The 25,696-nt window shown below is 36.1% G+C and overlaps 1 protein-coding gene across 5 annotated transcripts in view; it reads left to right on the forward strand.

Moving 5' to 3' along the window:
* The window catches only part of Ppn (proteoglycan-like sulfated glycoprotein papilin), a 557,431-nt gene that overhangs the window by 463,404 nt on the left and 68,331 nt on the right, over positions 1-25,696 (forward strand). For 4 of the 5 annotated variants that reach the window (XM_081729955.1, XM_081729958.1, XM_081729957.1 and 1 more), the window contains exons 26-28: positions 1,591-1,767; positions 6,997-7,176; positions 10,771-10,953. In XM_081729955.1, coding sequence (XP_081586081.1) covers positions 1,591-1,767; positions 6,997-7,176; positions 10,771-10,953 — 540 coding nt within the window. Of the gene's footprint in view, positions 1-1,590; positions 1,768-6,996; positions 7,177-10,770; positions 10,954-14,685; positions 14,857-25,696 lie in introns of all 5 variants that reach the window. The other variant, XM_081729956.1, reaches the window with a different exon arrangement.

Consider the following 25,696-nt stretch of genomic DNA (forward strand, 5'->3'; position numbering starts at 1 on the left):
CAAATATTATTTAAAAAGCAGTTAACAAAGAACCCAGACAACTGATAAGTCATCAACTACCGTTGAGTTCATTTTTCTAGTCGCTGCCTTAACGTAGATTTTTGGGTAATTCAAATTCTGATAACATTGTAATTTCTATGGATAGCAACACTGAAAATTCTTCTGATTCGTATTTTCGGATGTAGAATAACATTATCTATTATTGTGGTAAGTTACATTTGATAATCTCTTTTCACTTACGAAAAATGGGCAAAAGAAAAATTGTTAGCTTTTGAAAAATATTTAGTAGTCTGCCCCCTTAATGCAATGTCGCGGTAAAGTTTACTCTAATTGTTTGTGGTTTCAATAATTTACCTTGCTATTGCAGAAAATATTGATATTTTTCTAATAGACGATATTAAATATATTCGGCAGGAGACCACTCTCAAGTAAGAATGATCATTATAAGTAAAGAGCAAATATTGTTACCTGTGTCTGTGAAATATAGCAAGAATAGAATACCCCACGATGCACTACAAATGTGACAACATTTACTAATTTATATAAATCAGAACATTAAAATCTATACACTAACGTATTATCCTAACTCTTAATAATATAATATAACTATATATAAAACTACATGAACTCACTCTTCGACATAAAATAACGGGTACTTTCGGTTGACGTGGAAAGTTGAAATTTGGCATGATTGTAGCTTTACGGAACTAATCCACAGCAAAATTGTCAAAGGTGAATATTTTTAATTTTTAAAGTCTAAAGGGGGATGAAGAAATTTTCCATGTTAATTAAATGAGCCTTTTTTGAAATATAATCTCATATTTTAGGTACTTTGAATTGGAATAAAATCTTGAAATTCGGTATGTTTGTGTTTTCGTTAGCATTACCTAAGTAGATCACCAAAAATAAACATTTTCAATTTTAGTGGGGTTTTATAAAGAACAAAAAAATCTTCCCCATGTTACTTATATGGAATATCTTTTACATCCCAAAACGTTTAGGTACTTCCTGTAGGGCTACAATGATGAAATTTGGTGTGATTGTATCCTGCTGGGACTAACCCACAGGAAAATTGCCAAAACTCAATATTTTTAATTTTTAGAGGGTCTAAAGGGGAAATGAAAAATTTCCATGTTATTTAAATGGGTGTATTCTTGGGATACAAAATCTTATTAGGTAGTTGTAAAACGAAAAGGAACTTGAAATTCGGAAGAATTTTGGGTTAAGAGGTGCGAGATCGTAGGCCGAGCAAACGCTAGGGTCTGGGGGCAGAGCCCCAGCTAGCCAAAGCTAGTAAAAAATATAAACCTAAAAGTCATGGAGACCCAGACCAAAAAGTTTGTTGAAACGTTATGATTGATTCTGTACCTTTAGGTATTTACTTATTTATGATCACGTGTTGTTTTTCAATTGTATCTAATACGGAAGGGTTTCCGATTGATTTATTTGCATATTTTTTGATTACTTTCTCTTTTTTTTCAATTTTAAATGTTTTGTTTTTCTGTTTATACTTATTATACACTTTGATGGTTATCTGTTGTGTATTTTAAATGCTTTTCAAAAACTATTCTTGCTTGTTCGTTGTGCTAGATGCGTGCTTCCTACCGAAGGTGGAAGGCCCATGTGAAGGATATTATCCAACTTGGTATTATGACCATTCCCGGAAACAATGTCTTCAGTTCATCTACGGCGGTTGCCTTGGCAACAACAATAAATTCCAAACAAGAGAGGAGTGCGAAGATATTTGTGTCATTCCTGAGAACATTGGTAAGTCATTTCTTTTCGATCAAACGGAAGTATGTGCTCTACTGATTATGTGTCTTTGAATAAAGTAAGTTTCATAATGAAAAAAATAAATAAATGAAATGAAAAAAAGATAAATGTATGATGTTTGTTGCAGTTGACTGGAAAGATACTGTTTGTGTTTGTGCAATGTCCTGTGCTTTCTGCGCATGCTTTAAAATTAGATTTTGATTGTTACTGTTTGATATTTCTGAAATGCTTGTTTGTTTATGTATAATATGAGCATATAGCTAACTACATATGACAAATAGACTAAAGCAGTTTTAGAAATAATAGTAAAGCAATTCCATATCTTGTATTGAACTTATTTCGTGAGATGATATATATATATATACAGGGTGTTACTAAAATGTGTTACAGTATTTTGGGAACAGATTTCTCATATCATAATAAGAAAAAAGTTCATATGGATCTGTGCTCAAAAGTGGATAACTTCGGAGTTATGGGGTGCCGAAAACGTGAAACAAGTGAACTTCAAAAGTTCATAGCTCCACTCTCGTAGTCGGGTCAAGAAATCACTGAGGAACTGGTATGTGAACTATCCAAATATCCATGTTTAAGAATGCTTCAGTACTTGCACATCAATTTTTAGAGAGGTAGGTGGAGAGTGACCAAGTACTGCCTCTCTAAAAATAATTGTGCAAGTACCGGAGGTTCTGAAAGATAAATATTTGGGTAGTTCACATACTAGTTCCTCAGTGATGTCTTGACTCGATTACGATCGGTTTTGTAATAGCGGATTTTTTCACGTTTTCGGTACCCTGTAACTACGAAATTGTGCACTTCCGACCTTAGGTCCATATGAACGTTTTTTTATTAATTTGATGTGAGGAATCTCTCAAAATGTGCAAAATTTTTGTAACATCCTGTGTATAAACATTCGTTGTTTTGTTAAAAATTGCATGGAAAGTAGCGAGTAAGAGCAAATAATGGTTCAAAAAAAAAAAAAAAAAAAATGAACATGAGCTTGATTTTATGATAAAATATAAAAGTAGTAATACTAATAAACAAACTAAAAATTATATATATATATATACACAGGGTTCCCCACAGATTCTGTAATATGAGGTGGACACACATATTTTCACTTATATTTTACTGACACTGTCACTTGAATGTTCATAATCAATGCAAGTGCTCAAAACGATTCCCTTTGGATTTCACACAGCGGCGTAGACGTTGTAACTAATTTCCGGTGGCATTCTGGATAATTTGAGGTGTAACGTTGTTCCAGGCGTCTGTCAGTACAGCTTTCAGACCATCAATGTTTGTGATGTCTCTCCTGTGTCCTTGAACCTTCTGTAGCAGTATACTCCAATTGCAATAATCCATCACGTTGAGATCTGGACTTTTAGACGGTCAGTCATTAGGTTCGATGAAGTCAGGAGTATTAATTCTTATCCATGTCACAGTATTGATTGCTGTATGGGCCTTCGCACCGTCTTGTTGCCATGTTCATTCGTGATCACCCATAACTGTGTTAATGTCTTGAAACATCTGGGTGCACATACGTAATATACACCATGGAACAGCACGAAACTATACAACTGCACATAACACACATTATTGCACATACAATCGCTCTTATTGTAGAAAATCCAAATTTCCTGCTTTTTTATGGGGCACGCTATATATATATATATATATATATATATATATATATATATATATATATATATATATATATATATATATATATACTGTACAGGATATTCGGAACAGAAGTGGGGTTTCCAAAGTTGATAAAAAAATAATTCATCACCCTAAATGAATTAAACATGCATCATTAGCAGTTGGAAATGTCCAAGTTTCTGATATATTCATGTTTGTAAAATGTTATGCTTATTGCGGGACGCGGAATCAGTTTCTAAGATAGGATCTCACCAGGAGAAAACTTTTTTTGTACTCCATTTTGAGACATCAAAATCTGTAATCACACTGCCACGTCACTTTCGTGCACGGTTCAATAAAAATGTGCCACACAGAAAGAACGATATCGACAGTTTGTTAGAATCTGGATATTTGTGTAAAGACAAAAGTCCTTGTCCACATCATATGTGTGCTGAGAACGTGAAAATAGGACTTGAGATCGCCAGATCTTATCCCATGCAATTTCTTTACTTGTGGACTTAGCAAAGATAACGTCTTCATACCACCAATGTCAACATCCTTCCAGCAACTTCGTGATCGAGTAACGCATGCAATGCAGACTGTCTCAGTGGACATGCTATACAAAATCTTGAATGAGTATGATTATCGTTTGCATGTGTGTTGTGTGACCCAAGGAGCACATATTGAACCATTGTAGATTTGTGCCTCTCATTCGGACTGTTTTCCGCGGTTGATGGTAAGTTGAGTTTACGTGAAGTGAGGAATAAATATCTAATTTACTTTTGAAAGCCAACCATTGTTTTGTGAATATCCTTGTATATTTCGTTCGTAATAAACGTCAGTTGTTTTGCTAAAAATGAAAATAACAAGAAGGGACGATAATTGTTAAATTGAGCTTTCTCATGATGAAATATATATACTGGTACACATAGTATGTCCTCGTTTTAAGGAGTTATTTGGAACTCTTGATTTTTTTCCTTAAATAGGGGGTTTCACTAGTGATTTTGCATGAAAGAAATACGCATCCTACAAAAATAATTTTAAAAAAGTTTCACTAAGATGTATAATGTGAGAGTTTAATATTTTAACACATTTTGCACTTAACTTCAATAAATCTGAACAATATTGATTTTCACTTTTTAGAGTTGGTTTAAACAGGTTGTTAAATGAGGAACCATTGAATGTTACCTACTGTTGGTTAAAATGTGTACACTATCAGTGTTTTCACTTTCCCAAGACTGAAAAATGCTTACTGAAATCCTCAGCGAGAATGATCAAACATATCAAAGTAAAAACTAACAAAAACTTGATGATAAGTTAACGTTAAAATTTTTTATCTCAGAGGAATAATATCGATTCTTGTGTCAGTCGATATAAATAAATATTGGAAGTATGAACACTAGTTTTGTCGATATTTATCGAAAATACCCATACACAAATGAACTTATCAATTCTAGTAACTATATGGTGTCCCGTGAGAGATACTTATCAACGCTATATATAGTAATATTACTTCTTCAGTATTATTTTTCATTAAATGTGGGAAATTTAGTAATATGGGTTTCCTTGAATGCGGGTTTAAATTCAATAGGTACGTATATAGCGTTACTTTTTCGAAACAAATTAATCTTTCATCAAATGAGGAAAAATAAAAGCGGGATTATACTATACTATATTAATTATTTGTTTATAATTGAAATTATGTGTTTAAACAAAATATCAATCTTTAACAATTAAAGAAAAGCACTTTTTTATACACTGACCAACCAAAACATTCTGACCACCCGCTACGTTTTGAACGAAGTCGTTTTACTGACGTAAGAGGCATGGAGAGCATAACAGAACCAATCGACAGGGATATCACTTGATCATTCAGTGGGGTACTTGTGCTTAGAATGTGCAAGGCCGTCGACATATCAGAGTTTGATAGGGGTCAGACAGTGATGGCTAGACAGCTGAGAATGGTCATCTTGGAAACAGCGCGACTTGTCGGTGCTCGCGACCTCCTGTGGTTAGTCTTCCAGACGTATAAAAAGACAGTGAAACTAGCACCAAAGGACAAGACGAGGGGCGGTCACACCTCATTAAAGATGTCGCACATCGTAAACTATCGGGAACAGGCTAGGACGCAAATTGTAACACAATTAACAGCAGGCTTTAATAGTGGACAAAGCACAAGTGTGTCTGAGCACACAGTACGCTGTATACTGCTAGATATGGGCCTCCGCAGCTGACGTCCCACATGCGTACTAATGTTAACCGCACGGCATAGTCGATACTGACTGGAATGGACATGTGCTCATCGTTCTTGAACCGCGGAGCATCGACAGCGGTTAGAATCCATTCAAGGAAACAGCTGCTCGAGACGTGCGCAGTAGGACGACAACAGGCCAATGTGGCTCCGTTATGATTCGGGAAACCTTCTCATGGTCATCCATGGGCCCAATAGTGCGTGTGGAGAGCACTGTGATTGCTCCTAGCTTCGACAGAGCATTGCTGATCATGCACACACCAATATATTGCCATGTTTTCAGCTGGCATTGCCATCCTTCAGCAGGATAACGATCCTTGTCACAAAGCCAATATTGTGCTTCATTAATCCAAGGACAGTAGTAAATTTCAACTGCTGCAATGGCCCCAAACTCACCCGATCTTAACCAAATTGAACATCTTTGGATTAAATTAAACGTCAGATCCGAGCTCATCGCGGAATTTACAGAAATTAAATAACTTCTGTGTGTAGGTGTAGTACGCCATACCTCAAGCCACCTGCGAAGGCTTCATTGCTTTCATGCCAAACCGCATTGCAGCTTTCTGGGAGCCGAAGTTAGACATACTAGATATTAGGTAGATGACCATAATAGTTTGGTTGGTCAGTGTATACGCAGTGGCGGCCCTCAAGGGAAGTCACATCAGTAAAAATTAAAATTTTATTGCTTCAATTTAAGAGAAGAAAGCTCTATATATAAGAACTAGTACATTACGTCAGCTTTCTTCCCTTAGATTATAGCAACAAATAATTTTTACCTAGTTGATTTCCTTCAAGAGCCGTCACTGATTTATATCCAAACTATTTATATATTTGTTCTGAACTTATTACTTAAAGAATGCTAACGACTAACAACCTTGAGTTAAAAATGATAGAGTTAGCACCGAAAGTTGAGCTCCTATCTTGAAAATATCTCAGAATAATATTTAAAAGACTTGCCAATCTTGTGTGTGTGTGTGTGTGTGTGTGTGTGTGTGTAAGTGTATATTATACAACAAGTCACTTATTTTTGCTTTAAAAAAGCAAAAAAAAAAAAAAAAAAGTAACATTTTAAATAAAAGGAGCCAACTTTTGTAGCTAACTGTACAACCTGAATTTGCTTACAATACCTATAATTTAACTTAATTGATTTTAAATGATGTTTTGAAGAGCATGTTTGGCAAAAAAAAAAAAAATCAAGTATTTGTGGAATATTGTGCATATGAATGTGCAATTGCCTTTACCAAATAAGATATCGCTTTGTTGCATTCGCTTTACAAATTATTTGCAATGTTGTGTGCAAAGAATGATGTTTCTCTCCGCTGCCAAAATAGATGCATGTGAACAGCCTAAATTGGAAGGACCTTGCAGAGGAAATTTTACTCGCTGGTATTATGATAAAGAAGAACGGGCTTGCAAGGAATTTACGTACGGTGGATGCAAAGGTACAGGCAACAACTTCCTTACTGCGAAATCTTGTGAACAACAGTGCTTACAACCAGGCAAGAGTAGAGGTAAGTCCCAGTTCTTAGATCAACATATTTAAGGTTTTGCTTTTGTGATTTTGTGTGCTCGTATATTACAGTATGTATATCAACAAAATATAATATTGTCAACCAGGGCTGTGCCATGAAGGGGCGCGAGCGGGGCGGCAGCCCCGGGCGCCGAAGTAAGGGAGGCGAAAAATTCGGGAGAAAAAAAGGAAAAAAATAGGAAAAATTGCTTGGAATATATGTATGGGGGAGCCGTCGTATACTCTTGCCCCGGGCGCTGATTTTCCACGGCACGGCCCTGTTGTCAACTTCAAATGGTTTGGAGACTGTTCAGAAATTTGTCATACATTTTAAAAATTTTGGTCTTTGAATAGTCTTTGCACTTCAACCTTTCAACTTTTCCCTAAACCGTTTTTCACGAAGGATAAGAACAAAGGCGGATCTAGAAAGTAAAAATAGGGGGGAAGGCAACCAGAACACAGACTACGATACGTATATGATGAATTTACTATAAACTTTCAAAAATATATAAGTAATAGTTTCAATTATTTTTGTCACTCAAGAAACCGGGTGTCTTAGGCCCCCCACCCCTCCGGCCCTGATGGAAATAGAAAGAAGGACTTCTCGGATATGAGTTTGTTCTTTGCATTTTGCAATTAATTTGTCAAGTGACAGTGTAGTTGGCTGTAAAACGGGAAGATCAGCCTGTGTAATCTTTTGTTTGGCAAATGAAGTTCGCAAACTTATGTTAGTATTTTATTCAATGTATTTTTAAACATTATGTCTCATTTGGTATTTAAAAGAAGAAAATAGATTATTAAAAAAAAAACAAGAAAAAAACTGTCTCTGTTGTTTCATTTTTGCTCCAAATAAAATTCTTGCGTCTATAATATTGCATTTCTTTTAAAATATTCGAAAGACCTCAACACGGATCTTTTGTTTTTGTATCCCTAAAGGGTATCTTAATAAATGTTTTAAAATTTCTCGTAATTATAGCTATACAACTCACCTTGTAGCTGCGTTTATTTTTTTCCTGGTAGATCCCTGATAGTTCATTTAAATCAGCGTAGCAGCTCTTAAGTTAGAAAATTTGTTTCTCGAAAGTTTTTGGAGGGTTTTAATGCTGCGAGTAATCCATACGTGAAAACACTTTATTCAATGCAGTGCTCAATCTGGGTCATATAAGAGATATAGTTCTTCTCTACTGTCTCAATTTCAGGTCTGTCAGAATATATATCCACGTTGCTGAATTGGTAAGGATATATATATCCTTACCAATTCAGTAACGTGGATGTAGAATACCTGTTCAGCCTATCTGATTAGTGCTACTATTTATTTTACTTTTAATTGTATCCTTCGTGAATAAGGCTCTAGGAGGGAGTCGAAAGGTATAAAGCACAAGGATTATTTAGGAATCAAAGCTTAGAGTAAGCGAGATAATTTACAATATTGTCATGTAAGACAGCGTCAAGATATAATTATAACTTATGATTGAAAGATAATTAAGTTACCTCGGCAGAAATTAGCTTTCCTAAGTTTGTTAACAGGAAATTTTCAGTTCTACAAAATTTCAAATACTTCAGCCATAACCGTCACTTTTGTTTCTGTATGGTGAAATTGGAAATTCAAGCCATTCGTTTGACTTAGGATAAGTGTAAATACGACTACAGAAGGTTAACTTTTATTCATAGTTATTTTCAAGTGCTTTTTTGATTTATTGTAGGCCCGCGTTGTCCTAGTCGGTAAGACATCTAACTATTAACTGGACGGCCCCGAATTCGATGCCAAGTGGGGTAGATGCTTTTTCTTGTTCCACAGTACACTTGTTCTAATGCAACTGAAGGGTTCACCCGCCTTCTGTACAATGAGTAACTTGAAAAATCTGTAATATAAAGCAGACAGGAGTGTGATTCTGACCATAATCTGTACGTGTCAAAGTCCAGAAAATCTGAAGCTTTACCTTCACCTAGCCCATGGGCCTGCCCCGAACTCTGGGGAGGTAGAATGTGCCTCTCTTACCCTAATTTTTATTAGGTACTTTGATCAATAAGGGGGCCGCGGTGGCTCAGTGATAGAGCGTTCACCTCTGGTGCTTGGAGTCAAGGGTTCAAACCCTGTTCCCGCCAAGTGAACTTTGTGGTGGACAAACACCGTGTGCGTGGGTTTTCTCGGGGTTCTCCCGTTTCCTCTCACTTTCTTCATTCCACCATTTTCACTCATCTCTCATCATCACCGTCTCCTTTAGCCTAACCGGCATAACTGTGGGACGTAAAATTCAATAATTTCATTTCATTTCATTTCGATCAATAACACTTCAAAGTTGCTCTATTAGTTGCGTTATAAATATACTATGAACTTTAAAGTCAACAAACAGATATATATTTTTCCTAACAAGAATGAATTGAATGAAATAAGATGGTTTTGTAATTAATAGTTCAGTGAAAACAGAAGTATAATTTCTAGTCTGCCTTTAATACTATTATTTAAGTACTTTTGTAATAGTGTTATATACCATTCGTTGTAATGCATTATTGTTTGTTATTAGGACATAGTAGTTTCGAAATTATTTACAAAACGTCTACAATATATACAGGGTGTGATCAAAAATACGGTGAATAATTTTATTAGAAACAAAGTAATAAGCTTACATAGAATTTGATTTAATCTCCTTCAAAGTACTGTCTTTGACTAGCAATGCACTCATCCCAACAATGAATCCATGACTGGAAGCATTTCTGGAAGGATTCTTTTGGAAGGGCGTTTATCTGCTCTGTCATGGCCATCTCAATGTCAGGAATGGTGTCAAAATGTTTTCCTTTAAGCATGGTTTTAAATTTTGGGAAGAACCAGAAGTCGCGTGGTGCTAAACCTGGTGAGTATGGCGGATATGGGTAGACAGGAGCACTTTTTCGGGTCAAAAACTCTCGAATCAAAAACTGGCACACAATTTTCCTTTTGTTCATCACTCAAAAATCTGGGAACAAATTTTTGCTCTGGACGCTGACTGACAACTCAGAACATGTTCCAACTTGACGCTGCCTGTCTTAGCGGATCAGGCTATCGGACAAATTACATCAAATGGTTGTAGCGTCAGCAGTTGCAGCTAAAAAAAATATCATTCACTGTATTTTTTTGGTCACACCTGATATATATATATATATATATATATATATATATATATATATATATATATATATATTGAAATCTGTAAGTTAATAGGATAATTAATTTATAAGTTTTCATAATTTAGTGATTTAATTTACTTTGCATTGTTGTGTGTGAAATATCTAACGTGATTTTTCTATATATCTTAAGATATTTGGTTTTGGAATAAATTATACGTACTTTTACCTTTATTTCATCTGAATCAACCAGGAAGTACAATTATGAAAGGAACACTAGTACAAATGTGTTATAAAATTTAATTGAGATTTTCCTTTTGACAGTTTACTTGGTGCCACCGATTAACGAAAAATGTATCAACTCTGTATGGTATATTACATGAATAATATATCGTTTTCTTATAACTGGGTATGGACTGTAACTATCCTCCAGTTATGCTTGCTACAAGTAGTTTTTAGTTTTCGTTTGTTTTTGAATTTTAATTTGTTTCAGTCATGGATATCTGTGCTCTTCCTAAGGACATGGGGCCATGTCCTGGATCCATCTTAAGATGGTACTATGATTCAACTGAGGAAATGTGTAAACAATTTGTCTATGGAGGTTGTCAGGGCAATCCGAACAGGTTTAAAACTGAAGATGAGTGCAAGGAAAGATGTCATGTTCCTAATGGGCGAGGTATAATCAGATACTTGTTGTGTACTTCGAAAGTTGGGTGCTCTGTGTGTCTTGGTCGTTTTGTGGCATCTAAAAATGGTGTAGCAAATTTTGTGGCTTTGGGAACCTTCTGTGTTGTTGCTGTTAGTTCTATCTGTCGTAGAATGAAGAAAATCTTGTTAGCTTAAAAGTAATTATTAATAGTTTCTCTGGATGTTGGTTTGATCGCTTATAGTTCTGTCTTTGTTCTTGGTGTCGTGTTGTGTTGGTGTCTGTAGTAGTTGGTTTGGTTTATGTATGTGCTTCTTAACTTATATTCCTTGTACATAAATCTACAATCGCTAGCAATATATATACGAATGGGACACTGGACAAAGGTGGGGGTGCAAGATAAAACTAGCATGTGACATTAAAGATCAGACGTACCTGTATTTTTCCACATAAGTACCACGTACATTGAGACGTTTGTCATACCAGTCTATAAGCTTCAAACATTCACGAAACATTCAAGGTTCTGCATACGGAAGAAGCGTTGAACGGCTTCTGTGACTTCAGCTTTGCTTCCAAAGCGCCTGCCGCCAACACTCTTCCATCATACTAACGTTTTCTGTAACGAAAGTCTGTAGTGGCTGTACATGTCCTTCCAGATCTCGGTGTGTCCAGCACTTTCTGCTGCCCCTCAGTGAATTGGCGACACCATCTCAGCACCATTTGTTATAATATCACATCAGGCTATACATTTCTCCCGATACTCCACGTGTGCATAGCGGACAACCATTCGCACTTACTCCTTTGACCACGACGTCAAAACGCGCCTACAGACTGACTCAGATTGAAAGACTCGTCTCCGCTTTGCGCTGCGACGGCGCCATCTGCAGGATCGTGGGCGAACTTGTGTCTGGGTGTGTTGCGCTTGCAACTGCTGTCTTGCAATTGCTGTTCGCTTTCCTAGGGAAAACTTATTTCCGGACTCCCCCTCGTATATATTGTCTCCTTCGTTAGTAATTGCGGAGCAAATTCATCAAGACGCATTTCGTTACCATACAGAGAAACAAATTCTCTCCACGTGCAAGAACGCTATGTTGTACGTGACGTATTCGTTCCAAAGTTATTGACAACAGATCATGTAATGAGATAGGGTTTAAACATTTGCTAGCGATTGTATATGTATATCTAACTTTGTAGTGCGTTGGTAGAAACTACTCATTTTCTGTATTTTTACGTTATCATTTATGATGACAGGAGTATCTTTGTGCTTAAAAATTATAATGTTGATTTACACATTTTTATTTCTAAACAATTTAATTAAATTTGATTGATTATAGAACTAACATAAAATAAATGTAGATACAGTAGAACGTTAGAAATATAGAACGCTAAAACGTAGAACGTTATAGACGTCAGAAATACTCCACAGCAAGAATGTGTTTACAAAAAGATAAAAATAAAAATGAGAATGCTTAGGGATCGCAGATAGATTAAATATTTTCTTTAAATATACATAGCTAACTAAAATAATAGAAACAAATAATTAAATAAATAAATAAATAAATAAAAGTATAAAATAAATAAGAAACAATATATAAAAATATAAAGTAACTAAGAAATCGTTATATTAAACTTACTAACACAAATTATTTCTATTGGTTTTTACTCTTCATTTGTTCGATCTTGCTTATATTTTAAACAACTTAAATTTTTACTCAATACTCCGAACAAGTTTATTGTGTTTATACACACACAAATATTTTACTGTGTTTATATAGTTTTAACATTGTGACCAGTACTACACGCTTTCTTCACGTAAATATAATTTCTAAATTGTGATAGAGACTTTACATATTTTTCGTCAACTAAATATACGCGTATATTGTACGATGGAGTGATCATTTTTTGTATTATTCTACATCATACACGTTTTTCAAATTATAGAAAGAACTCTTCTAAAATTAAAATGCAAACAATCAGCTTGAGGGACCACAGTGGCTCAGTGATAGAGCGTTCATCTCTGGTGCTTGGGGTCCTTGGTTAGATCCCAGCTCGCGCCAAGTGAGCTTTGTGGTGGACAAACACTGTGTGCATGGGTTTTCTCGAGGTTCTCCCGTTTCCTCCCACTTTGTTCATTCCACCATTTCATTCATTTCTCATCATCACGTCCCCTTGAGCCTAGCCGGCATAATCGTTGGACATAAAACTTAAAGATTTCATTTCATTTTTACAATCAGCTTGAATAATGTAAATCCAAGAAAGAAAACGTAGTCTAATGTATGAACTATTACACAATTACGTTACCTTATACAACAACATTTAAGCACAACATTTAGGATATATTATAACTATAATATTATCGAAATATACGAGAAACATCTTGTACTGAGGTATAAAATACTTTAGTTGAGATTTCTTTGCACTCTTTTGCTTTGCAAAATTTCTTTTCAAATGAAACATTTCCTCTCTGTTTGAAATTCTTCTTTGTCGTGAGGTCATGAAAGAGCTAAGATTTTGCCTTCACTTCTAATGAATTTAGTGCGATTGCATAACAATTAAAAAAAAAAAGAAGAAAATCTGCTCAACTGAAGAATTTATGGAATTTTTTTTAAGGTAGTATAACAGCAAAAACTAACTATTTTTCTTTAGATTGAATATTACTAATGCCATTTGTTGATGTTGTGAGTGAGGGTTTATTAGTTAGATTTCTGTAGAGTAGGAGAATGGTATCGAAACTTTCAGGATGGACAACTCTTCCTTCACTTTTCATAATTTCGATTTATTGAGACTTGGGTTCTTTTTTATATCTACTCTTCACAAACAATAGCTCACAAAGTATTGGATAATGTACAGGGCTAGCATAAATGATTCATTAATTTGGATAGGCTATACTATCAAAAGTATTAAGCGTACACACATGAAAGGTATATCAAAAGAACCACAAACTTACGAAGTTTATACACCCTTTAGAAATGTTCAATATATGTCCCTTTGGCGACACGACACACGTCCAGACGATATTCGAGCTCATTCCATACATTTTGTAGCATAGTCCTGTCAATCGTCTGCACTGCAGCATTGGTACTTTCTTTGAGCTCGACTAAAGATTGCGATAATGGAGGTACTTAAACATATCCTCACAGGAAGAAGTCGCAGGGCGTTAAATCAGGAGATTTGGAAGGCTAGGGGAACAAAGCTAGGTCATTCTCACCAATACGCCCAATCCAGCGATGCAGAAGTACATCGTTTAGATAGTCACGAACTGGGATAGATAATGGACTTGTGCTGCCACCTGGAATACACAATACAAATTGATGAGTTTGTGGTTCTTTTTGTATATCTTTTACGTGTGTACGTCTAACACTTTTGAAAGTATAAGCCTTTCAAAACGAATGAATCATTTATGCTAACTATGTATTATTTGAACTTGATTAGAAGTAAACAAATAACTATTTCTAAACTTTCACGAGACGTCTTGTAGCTCGATTAGATTTCCTATTATCATATTAAAAACTATCAACTATAATCAAAACGTTCGCATATATCTATTTTCTATTTGTACTATGTATCGTTGTCTGTAAATTTTATGTATTTTACTCTTTATGTAATATTCGTATTTATATTAAAATCTCACTGATATGTATGTAAATATACTTAACACAATATATTAATGATTCTAATAATAATATTAATAATAATATTCTAAAAATTGTTAGTAATAGTGTTATAAATGCATGCACTTAATTTGCCATTGCTTGCTGGCAGATGTGTGTGCCTTACCCCGTGCACAGGGCGAATGTGGGGAACGTATAGCCCGTTGGTATTTTGATGGCTCTGAAAACCGATGCATGCCGTTTTATTATAGTGGTTGCGATGGGAATGCAAATAGTTTTGAAACTCTTGAAAGTTGTGAAGAAGCTTGCCCAATCAAGCCGGGTAAGTCTTCTCTATAAATTTCTAACTCTTTCCTTTCACTGTGTATACATAATAATATTAATGTTATTTCCTGTCCTATTACAGTTTGCACTCCATGTGTGTGTGTTTTGACTTGTTATTGTTGCATGATTTAAATTCACTTGAGTTTGTGTAGCACGAATTTCTATATGTTCTATAATAGGTTGATATCTATATGGGATTCTACAATAGATGTAAGAAAATAAAAATTCAGTAAGAATAAAACTACTCTCATGGTAACTTGCAAAGAGTGATCTGATTGGACGGGGACTCGAACCCGGGATTTGCGGTATACCGTGCCGATGCGTTAACCACTACGCCCAGTCTGCTTCCCAGAACACCCAAACACACTCTCACTCCTGCAGTCGGTGCTCTCCACTCGTGTAGCACGACTACATGGCTTGACAACAACCTAAGCTGCTGTGTTTGGACATATAGTGACATCAGCTTTGGCTGTGGTACAAAACATGTGGTCTAAGTAGAGAGCATCGACCGCAGGAGTGAGACAGTGTTTGAGTGTTCTGGGAAGTGGATTGGGTGGCGTAGTGGTTAACGCATCCGCACGGTATGCTGGAGACCCCGGGTTCGAGTTTTGGTCCAGTCAGATCACTTTTTTCACTCTTTTCAATTTATTGAATTCGCACTTACACAGGATTGTGGTGTATAAAAATAAGTTTAAATCGGTTGTTTTCTTGTTTCATTAATACTTTCATGGTAGCTAATACGATGAGAAAATAAATAAACATTTCTCAGCTTTCAAAGTAATTGTCTCATCATCAGTACACTGGAGGAAGAAAAGAAGGAAAATCATGTCTATAATATAGGTGACCAGTACGTAGACCAAACACTTTCAACCATTTTCTATTTCCCTTCTTTTACCTATATTCTGGATCAGACGATTGTCTCGAAAGCTTATAGGGAGAACGTGTTGACACGTTAGTTCCCAAATATGCAAACCACGATGTCGCATTTAAAGTTGCTACAGTGCCAAGGCGCAAAACAGCCAGAAATTGCTAATTGCTCTAGGCTATTTCGACCCATGCGTCAGCTGAGCTTGGTTTGTGTGTGTGTGTGTGTGTGTGTGTCAGGGAACAAATTGAATTGTGCCTCCCCCATAACTCATTTCTACAGGCCTGTTGGATATCACAACTAAGGCCAAAAATGGGTTTCAACTGGAACCAAACCAACCTCAGCTGACACATGGGTCGAAATAGGCGAGAGCGATCAGCAGTGTTTCCCCATTTTGAGCTCCGGCACTGGAACAACTTCGAATGTGACACCGGGGTTTTTATATTCGGAAACTAGCGTGTTTCCCCGTTCTCCCCATATCCACAATGCCCGAAGTGCTGGTCGTCCACCAGACATACGCGCTCCCACAAGTCAACTCGTGCTTTTGAGCCGGTTCTCGTCACTTCTTGTAAGAATCCTGCTGAATTTCTGTGGTTTTATGGGTAGTGTACGACAGAGAATTACGCAGCAGAGTCAGGAGATGAGGATAGATCCAAAAATCTCCACCGGAAGCCTCTCCAGTGGCTTACAGTGACCCGAGAAGTGATTACAACACTGTCGGGACCGTCGATCGGTTTCTCGACTTCTGTTCGAACACACCACATTTTGCGACATCGAAACCAACGTATTCGTGACCTACGCAGCGTATCGGTTCTCTACATACTCATATCGACCCTGGTACTCACCGGTCAAGAAAGTAAGGAGTCAACAATGCATTGGGTGTAGATACCATGGTGATTCGAGAGCGTGAGGTGAGTGTAGTGTGTCCCGATTGGACATACCATTGAGGAATAATCACCGAAAAATGGGAATAATCATAAAGGTCGATCACTTCGCTCCAAATTTGGTAGTTTATTTTACAGCACTTGTTAGATGCAATATGGTTTAGACTATAAAATTTGTACACTCTGTATTATCTTATAGCAATTCACCAAAATTCAAAAAGTAGTAGGGAATGTCGAAAGACCTTTATATAACAAGATGATATAATATACAACAGCAAAAATGAATTGAATTGAGTTGATTTTGAGTTTAACGTCCCGTTCAGCAACGAGGCTATATAAGGTGGACCTACTGATTAACGTGAAGTCCGAACCACATCAGCTCCCGCCGGGAACAGCAAAAATGAAATTAACACACGTAATACTAATATGTACTTCTCTGAATAATTAATCCATAACTTACAATGAGAGCCGTATATGTTACTCAAAATTTCTTCTTAAAAATCTATACTATACAGGGTGTTTCAAAAATTTGTCACAATGTTTTGCGGATAGATTTCTTACATCAAGATAAGAAAAAAAAAGTTCATATGGACCTGTGGTCGGAAATGCATAGTTTTGTAGTTATAGGGTGCCGAAAATGTTTTAAAATGAAATTTAAAGATGTCCGTGAACCTGGCCCCACCCACATCGGCACTAATTTTAAAACATATGCCAAAAATTAGTGCCCAATTAGTGCTGACGACCTGTAATGTTAAAAAAAATTTGTGCCGTTACACAGACTTCAAAATACACAAAAAAGATTCTGGGTGGGGCTAGGTTCACGCTAGCCCCACCCACTCAACCGATCGAGATGAAACCTATACCCAAGGTTAGTGTTAAATTAGTGCTGTCGATACCGCATAAAAATAAAATTAGTGCTATTATCAGAAGGCCAAAATATATTCGAAAATGTTCAATGGCGGCATCATCAAAGAAAACCAAAGATCCCTCATTTTTATGATAATATATATAGCACGAATCTTCTTTCTATGCAGTACCGTCAGCACTAATTTAGCACTCATTTTTGGCATAGTTTACAAAATTACTGTTCCATTATTAAAAGTGGGTGGGGCTGTCTTCACGTGAACCTGGCCCCACCCACAGCGGCACTAATTTTAAAACATATGACAAAAGTTAGGGCCGAATTAGTGCTGACGACCTGTAATGTTTAAAAAATTAGTGCTGTTACACAAACGTCAAAAAACAAAAACGATTTTGGGTGGGGCTAGGTTCACGCTAGCCCCACCCACTCAACCGATTGAGATGAAACCTATACACAATGTTAGTGTTAAATTAGTGCTGTCGATACCGCATAAAAAGAAAATTAGTGCCACTATCAGTAGGCCAAATATATTCGAAAATCTAATATGGCGGCATCATCAAAGAAAACAATCGAACCTCATTTTTATCATACTATACATAGCACTAATTTTCTTCTATGCGGTATCGTCAGCACTAATTTAGCACTAATTTTTGGCATGGTTTTCAAAATTAGTGCTGTTACACAAACGTAAAAAAACCAAGAATATGTGGGTGGGGCTAGCGTGAACCTGGCCCCACCCACTCAACCGATTGAGATGAAACCTATACACAATGTTAGTGTTAAATTAGTGCTGTCGATACCGCATAAAAAGAAAATTAGTGCCACTATCAGTAGGCCAAATATATTCGAAAGTCTAATATCGCGGCATCATCAAAGAAAACAATCGATCCTCATTTTTATCATACTATACATAGCACTAATTTTCTTTCTATGCGGTATCGTCAGCACTAATATAGCACTAATTTTTGGCATACATTTCAAAATTAGTGCTGTTACATAAACGTCAAAAAACTAAAAAGAAGTGGATGAGGCTAGCGTGGAACCTAGCCCCACCCACTCAACCGATTGAGATGAAACCTATACACAATGTTAGTGTTAAATTAGTGCTGTCGATACCGCATAAAAAGAAAATTAGTGCCATTATCATTAGGCCAAATATATTCGAAAATCTAATATGGCGACATCATCAAAGAAAACAATCGAACCTCATTTTTATCATACTATACATAGCACTAATTTTCTTTCTATGCGGTATCGTCAGCACTAATTTTTGGCATACATTTCAAAATTAGTGCTGTTACACAAACGTCAAAAAACTAAGAAGTGGGTGCACTCAACCGATTGAGATGAAACCTATACACAATGTTAGTGTTAAATTAGTGCTGTCGATACCGCATAAAAAGAAAATTAGTGCCACTATCAGTAGGCCAAATATATTCGAAAATCTAATATGGCGGCATCATCAAAGAAAACAATCGATTCTCATTTTTATCATACTATACATAGCACTAATTTTCTTTCTATGCGGCATCGTCAGCACTAATTTAGCACTAATTTTTGGCATAGTTTTTAAATTAGTGCTGTTACTCAAACGACAAAAACGGCACTAATATTTTCGTTATTTCTTCCAAGTTAACGCTGTTTTCAAAGATTTTGTATTTACTTGTAGCACCTACATTAATAAATCAGGAACGGTAGGTTGTTGTGCATTAAGAAGCATTAGCGATGCACTAACAATTGCGCTAGAAGGATCATCAGTGCTTTTGATTTTGGTGGAAATTTAACGCAATGAAAACTTCCCCATGAATTTCGTATGGAGTTTCGTGACATGTAATTAGCCATATCTACATCAATAGTTAAGCATTTACGAAACTATGTGTGTTTTCTAGAAGCACAAACGATGCATGAACGAATGAAACTTACTTTCCGTTAGTGCTTAAAATGGGAGCCAAATTCACGCTGGTCCCAAATGTTTTTCTACTTGTAGAGCTTACACTAATGAAGCGCTAACGTTAGTTGTCCGTGCACTAGGAAGCACTAACGAATGACACTAAGTTTTTCATTAGTACTTGAAATTTCAGGTGCAGCGTCAACTTGGCGCCACAAAAGGTTTTTATTTGTAGCTCCTATAGTAATAAAGCATTAACGATAGGCGTTAATGCACTAAGAATCATTAACGATGCACTAGCGATTGCCACTAAATTTATCGTTAGTGCGTGATGTGGAGGTTATGTTCAGGGACGTCGTTGGTTCTTCTTAATGAAGGTGTTAGAAGGAAAACCTTTCGTGGGACAATTTCTCGCTGCTACAGATACTTCAACCACTAACGGAAAAATTAGAGCCATTCGTTAGCGCATCGTTAGTGCTTCTTAATGCACCAACACGTAACGTTAGTGCTTCATTAGTATAGGTGCAACATGTAAAATACTTTGGGAAATAGTATGAACTTAGGCCCTACTATAAGCACTTAGGAAAAAATTAGTGCGATTCGTTAGTGCTTCTAGAAAAAGTTTCGTTAGTGTTTATAAGAAATTTATGAGGAATTTCCCAGTATATCAAAGTTCCACCACATTTAAAAGCACGCATGACCTCTTCTAGTGCAATCGTTAGGGCAGTGTTAGTGCTTGTTAGTGTACCAACCCCTAACGTTAGTGCTTCATTAGTGTAGATGCTAAAACTAAAATCTATTTGGAGGTTGGCTTGAACTTTCCCCACTTCAAGAACTAACGAGAAAGTTAGTGTCATTCATTAGTTCTAGAAGACACTAACAGCTTGTATACAATTTGATATTTCTGTAGTTTGTCCCTACCGAAAGCCTTGAAGAAATACCAAAATATGGTAGCAATGACGTTAGTGCTTAGTGCGTTTAAGTATTCTAACAATGCACTAACGATTTGTCATTAAGCCCATGTTTCTACGTCAATTTGTATAGATTTGGATATTTCTGAAGTTGCCCTCACCAAAAATCTTGAATGAATCCCAATATGTGGTAGCACTAACGTTATTGCTTAGTGCGTTTAAGGGCACAACGATGCATTAGTGATTACCATTGACCCTATGTTTCTACGTCAATTTATATGGAATTTGATATTTCTGAAGTTGCCTCCCCCAAAAATCTTGAATAAATCCCAAAATATTATAGCACTAACGTTAGTGTTTAGTGCGTTTAAGTGATCTACTATCGATGTACTAACGATTGCCGTTAACTTCATGTTTCTACGTCAATTTGTATAGATTTGGATATTTGTGAAGTTACCCCCACAAAAAATCTCCAGTAACTCGTAAACGCTGATAGCACTAACGTTAGTGCTTAGTGCGTTTAAGTGCACTTTCCATGCACTAACGATGTGCAACGTTTGGTATAATTTGGGAGAGATGGCCAACTTCAAGCACGTGTATACATAGCAATATTTTTATTTCTATGCGACATGTTTGAAGTTGCCCTCTCCCTACCTCTACCAAATTACAACAAACGTCGTACATCGTTAGTGCATCGTTAGTACACGTTAGTGCAATCACAATTTACGAGATATTGAAGATTTTTGGTAGGGGCTAACTTCATATGTAGTTATTCTCCCCACTAAAGATGGATTAGTGATTGCCGTTAACCCCATGTTTCTACGTCCATTTGTACGGATTTTGATATTTCTGAAGCAGCCCCAATACCAAAAGTATTCAATAAATCACAAAATATGATGGCACTAACGTTGGTGCTTAGTGCGTTTAAGTCCACTAACGATGCACTAACGACTGCCGTTAACTCCATGTTTCTACATAAATTTGTATGGAATCTGATATTTCTGAAGTTCGCCCCTCACCAAAAATCTTCAATTACTCGTAAACTCAGATAGCACTACCCTTTGTGCTTAGTGCATTTAAGTGCACTAACAATGCACTAACGATGTGTGACGTTTGGGTAATTTGGAAGAGATGGGAGCCAACTACAAGCACGTTTATACATAGCATTAATATTCTTTCTATGCGACGTGTCTGAAGTTTGGCTCCCACCTTCCAAATTACAACAAACGTAGCATTTGTTAATGCATCATTATCCACTAAACGCACTAAGCACTAACGTTAGTGATATCAGAGTTTACGAGTTATTGAAGATTTTTGGTGGGGGCCAACTTCAAAAATATCAAATTCCATATAAATTGACGTAGAAATTTGGGGTTAATGGCAATCCTTAGTGCATCGTTAGTGCGCGTAAACGCATTAAGCACTAACGTTAGTGGTATCAGAGTCTACGAGTTATTGGAGATTTTTGGTTGGGGGACAACTCCAGAAATATCCATATCTATACAAATTGATGTAGAAACATGGGGTTAACGTGAATCGTTATAGCATTGTTAGTGCATTTAAACGTACTAAGCATTAACGTTAGTGCTACCATATATTGTGATTTATTGAAGATTTTTATTGAAGGGTCAACTTCAGAAACATCAAATTCCATACAAGCTGTTAGTGTTTAATGGAAGCACTATCGATATACTAATGAATATCACTATTTTTTTCGGGGGGGGGGGGAGTTCAAGCAAACCTCGAAAGATATTTTACTTTTAGCACCTACACAAATAAAGCACTAGCGTTAGTGGTTGCTGCACTAAGAAGTACTAATGATGCACTTACGATTGCACTAGAGGAGATCATTAGTGCTTTTGAATTTGGCGGAAATTTGACGCAATGAAAAATTCAACATACATTTCTTATCTGTGTTCTCTGACATGTAATTGGACATAAATACACTAACAGTGAAGCACTAACGAAATTGTTAGTGTTTCATACAACCACAAAAGATGCACTAAGGAATGGTACTAATATTTACGTTAGTACTTGAAGTGGGGGCGCCAGGTTCACGTACGGCCTATACTAACGAAACACTAACATTAGGTGTTGGTGCACAAAGGAGAACTAAAAATGCATTAACGATTTCCTTAGAAGAGATTATTAGTGCATATGAATTTGGCGGGAATCAATGCAATGAAAAATTCCCCATACATTTCTTATGTGAATTTCGTGACATGTAATTGGCCATAACTAAACTAATAATCCAACATTATTGCAACTGTTAGTTTTTTGAAGCACTAACGATGTACTAACGAATGCCACTCATTTTTTAGTTAGTACTTGAAGTGGGACAACTAACTTCACCCTAACGTTCAAACCTATTTTATTTGTAGCACCTATACTAATAAAGCATTAACTTCAGTTGTTGATGCACTACAAAGCACTTACGAATCACTAACAATTGCACTATTAGAGGTAATTAAAGCTTTCGAATGTGATAGGATTTGGAACAATAAAATATCCCCATGTATTTCATATGGGAGATTCATGATATATAACTCACCACCTCCAGATAAGCAATAAAGGAAACATTAGTGCGGTTTTAGCAGTTTGTGTAACAGCACTAATTTTGAAAACCAGGCCAAAAATTAGTGCTAAATTAGTGCTGACGATATAAAGGATAGAAAGAAAATTAGTGCTATGTATAGTATGATAAAAATGAGGGTCGATTGTTTTCTTTGATGATGCCGCCATATTAGATTTTTGAATATATTTGGCCTACTGATAGTGGCACTAATTTTCTTTTTATGCGGTACCGACAGCACTAATTTAACACTAACATTGTGTATAGGTTTCATCTCAATCGGTTGAGTGGGTGGGGCTAGGTTCACGCTAGCCCCACCCACTTCTTCTTAGTTTTTTGACGTTTATGTAACAGCACTAATTTTGAAATGTATGCCAAAAATTAGTGCTATATTAGTGCTGACGATACCGCATAGAAAGAAAATTAGTGCTATGTATAGTATGATAAAAATGAGGATCGATTGTTTTCTTTGATGATGCCGCGATATTAGACTTTCGAATATATTTGGCCTACTGATAGTGGCACTAATTTTCTTTTTATGCGGTATCGACAGCACTAATTTAACACTAACATTGTGTATAGGTTTCATCTCAATCGGTTGAGTGGGTGGGGCCAGGTTCACGCTAGCCCCACCCACATATTCTTGGTTTTTTTACGTTTGTGTAACAGCACTAATTTTGAAAACCATGCCAAAAATTAGTGCTAAATTAGTGCTGACGATACCGCATAGAAGAAAATTAGTGCTATGTATAGTATGATAAAAATGAGGTTCGATTGTTTTCTTTGATGATGCCGCCATATTAGATTTTCGAATATATTTGGCCTACTGATAGTGGCACTAATTTTCTTTTTATGCGGTATCGACAGCACTAATTTAACACTAACATTGTGTATAGGTTTCATCTCAATCGGTTGAGTGGGTGGGGCTAGCGTGAACCTAGCCCCACCCAAAATCGTTTTTGTTTTTTGACGTTTGTGTAACAGCACTAATTTTTTAAACATTACAGGTCGTCAGCACTAATTCGGCCCTAACTTTTGTCATATGTTTTAAAATTAGTGCCGCTGTGGGTGGGGCCAGGTTCACGTGAAGACAGCCCCACCCACTTTTAATAATGGAACAGTAATTTTGTAAACTATGCCAAAAATGAGTGCTAAATTAGTGCTGACGGTACTGCATAGAAAGAAGATTCGTGCTATATATATTATCATAAAAATGAGGGATCTTTGGTTTTCTTTGATGATGCCGCCATTGAACATTTTCGAATATATTTTGGCCTTCTGATAATAGCACTAATTTTATTTTTATGCGGTATCGACAGCACTAATTTAACACTAACCTTGGGTATAGGTTTCATCTCGATCGGTTGAGTGGGTGGGGCTAGCGTGAACCTAGCCCCACCCAGAATCTTTTTTGTGTATTTTGAAGTCTGTGTAACGGCACAAATTTTTTTTAACATTACAGGTCGTCAGCACTAATTGGGCACTAATTTTTGGCATATGTTTTAAAATTAGTGCCGATGTGGGTGGGGCCAGGTTCACGGACATAATTTAAAGATCCATAATTTCATTACTATAGGACCGATCGTAATCGGGTCAAGACATTACTGAGGAACAAGCATTCTTAAACATGGATATTTATATGGTTCACATACCGGTTCCTTAGTGATGTCCGACCCGACTCGACTACGATAGATTTCATAATAGTAAAGTTATAAACTTTTCAAGTTCACTTGTTTCACGTTTCCGGCACCCTATAACTCCGAAACTCTTTAGTTTTGAGCACAAGTTACTATGAACATTTTTTCTTATTTTGATGAGAGGATTCTGTTCCCAAAATATTCTGACGTTTTTTTGTAACACCCTGTTTATATTATATGTAAACGATTTTATTACCCATTTTTAACGAAATATTTTAAATGCAACTCCCATTTCTCTCAATCTAGTAAGTTATTTAAGTCCATAGAAAGTGTTTGTAATCTTTTGCGTTTTTCTCAGACTAAGACAGAAATATCTATTTCATACCCACGTCTTGTATAAGTAAACATACGAAACATATTATCTTTAACATACGAAAAGCAGTACAGGATAGAGGGAATTATATACGGAAGGAATGGTGGTTGTTTAAAAAAAATTAAAAATCCTACAAGATTCTCTTTCTAACATTACTGTTATTGTTCTGATAACTTTCTTGTGCCAAAAAATTAGTTTTTCACGTTGAAGCTATTAGAATATTTTTTAGATACCTTCGTGGTGGAAATAGTAAGAATGTTAGTAACTAAAATTCATATATCTATCTGTAATAATTGATAATTTTTCTGTAAGCTTTTCCTTGTAGATTGCAATAGTGCTTCAAACAGAATGCACTGATAATATAGTTAGTTTTCTCTTACTAGTACAGCATAAAAAATGTTTGGATGGAACCAAAAATAGTTGTAAATATTCACGCTTCTTTTCTCCAAACTTGTATTTTTAGGTGTGTGTTCTTCGTCTCTTAGAATATTTTCTTATAAGTCTTAGCTTAAGCTGGTTGCCATGTTGCAAGAATCTTGTAGCTGTCATTAAAAAATCTTGCAACCCCATCTTTCCATTTATTGTTTACACTTTAAAACTTTTTGAAAGCAAGAAAGATATCTCCACTCATGCAGCACTGCACTCTAGTGGACAAATAGTGAACCTCATTCAAAATGTGTTTTTTGGACCGCTTCCTCTCTCCGTCCAAAAGAACCCATCGTTTCGGAAACGACGAAACTCTTTTTTTCTTTGTGTCAATGGGCGGGTAATAACAGGTAGTAAGCAAGACGACCCAGAAAGTTGCACATGGTTTGTCTCCTTGCAAGATGAAAAAAAATTCTTGCA

This window comes from Thermobia domestica, chromosome 11, assembly GCF_964235325.1.
Source record: "Thermobia domestica chromosome 11, izTheDome1.hap1.1, whole genome shotgun sequence".
Taxonomy (NCBI): domain Eukaryota; kingdom Metazoa; phylum Arthropoda; class Insecta; order Zygentoma; family Lepismatidae; genus Thermobia; species Thermobia domestica.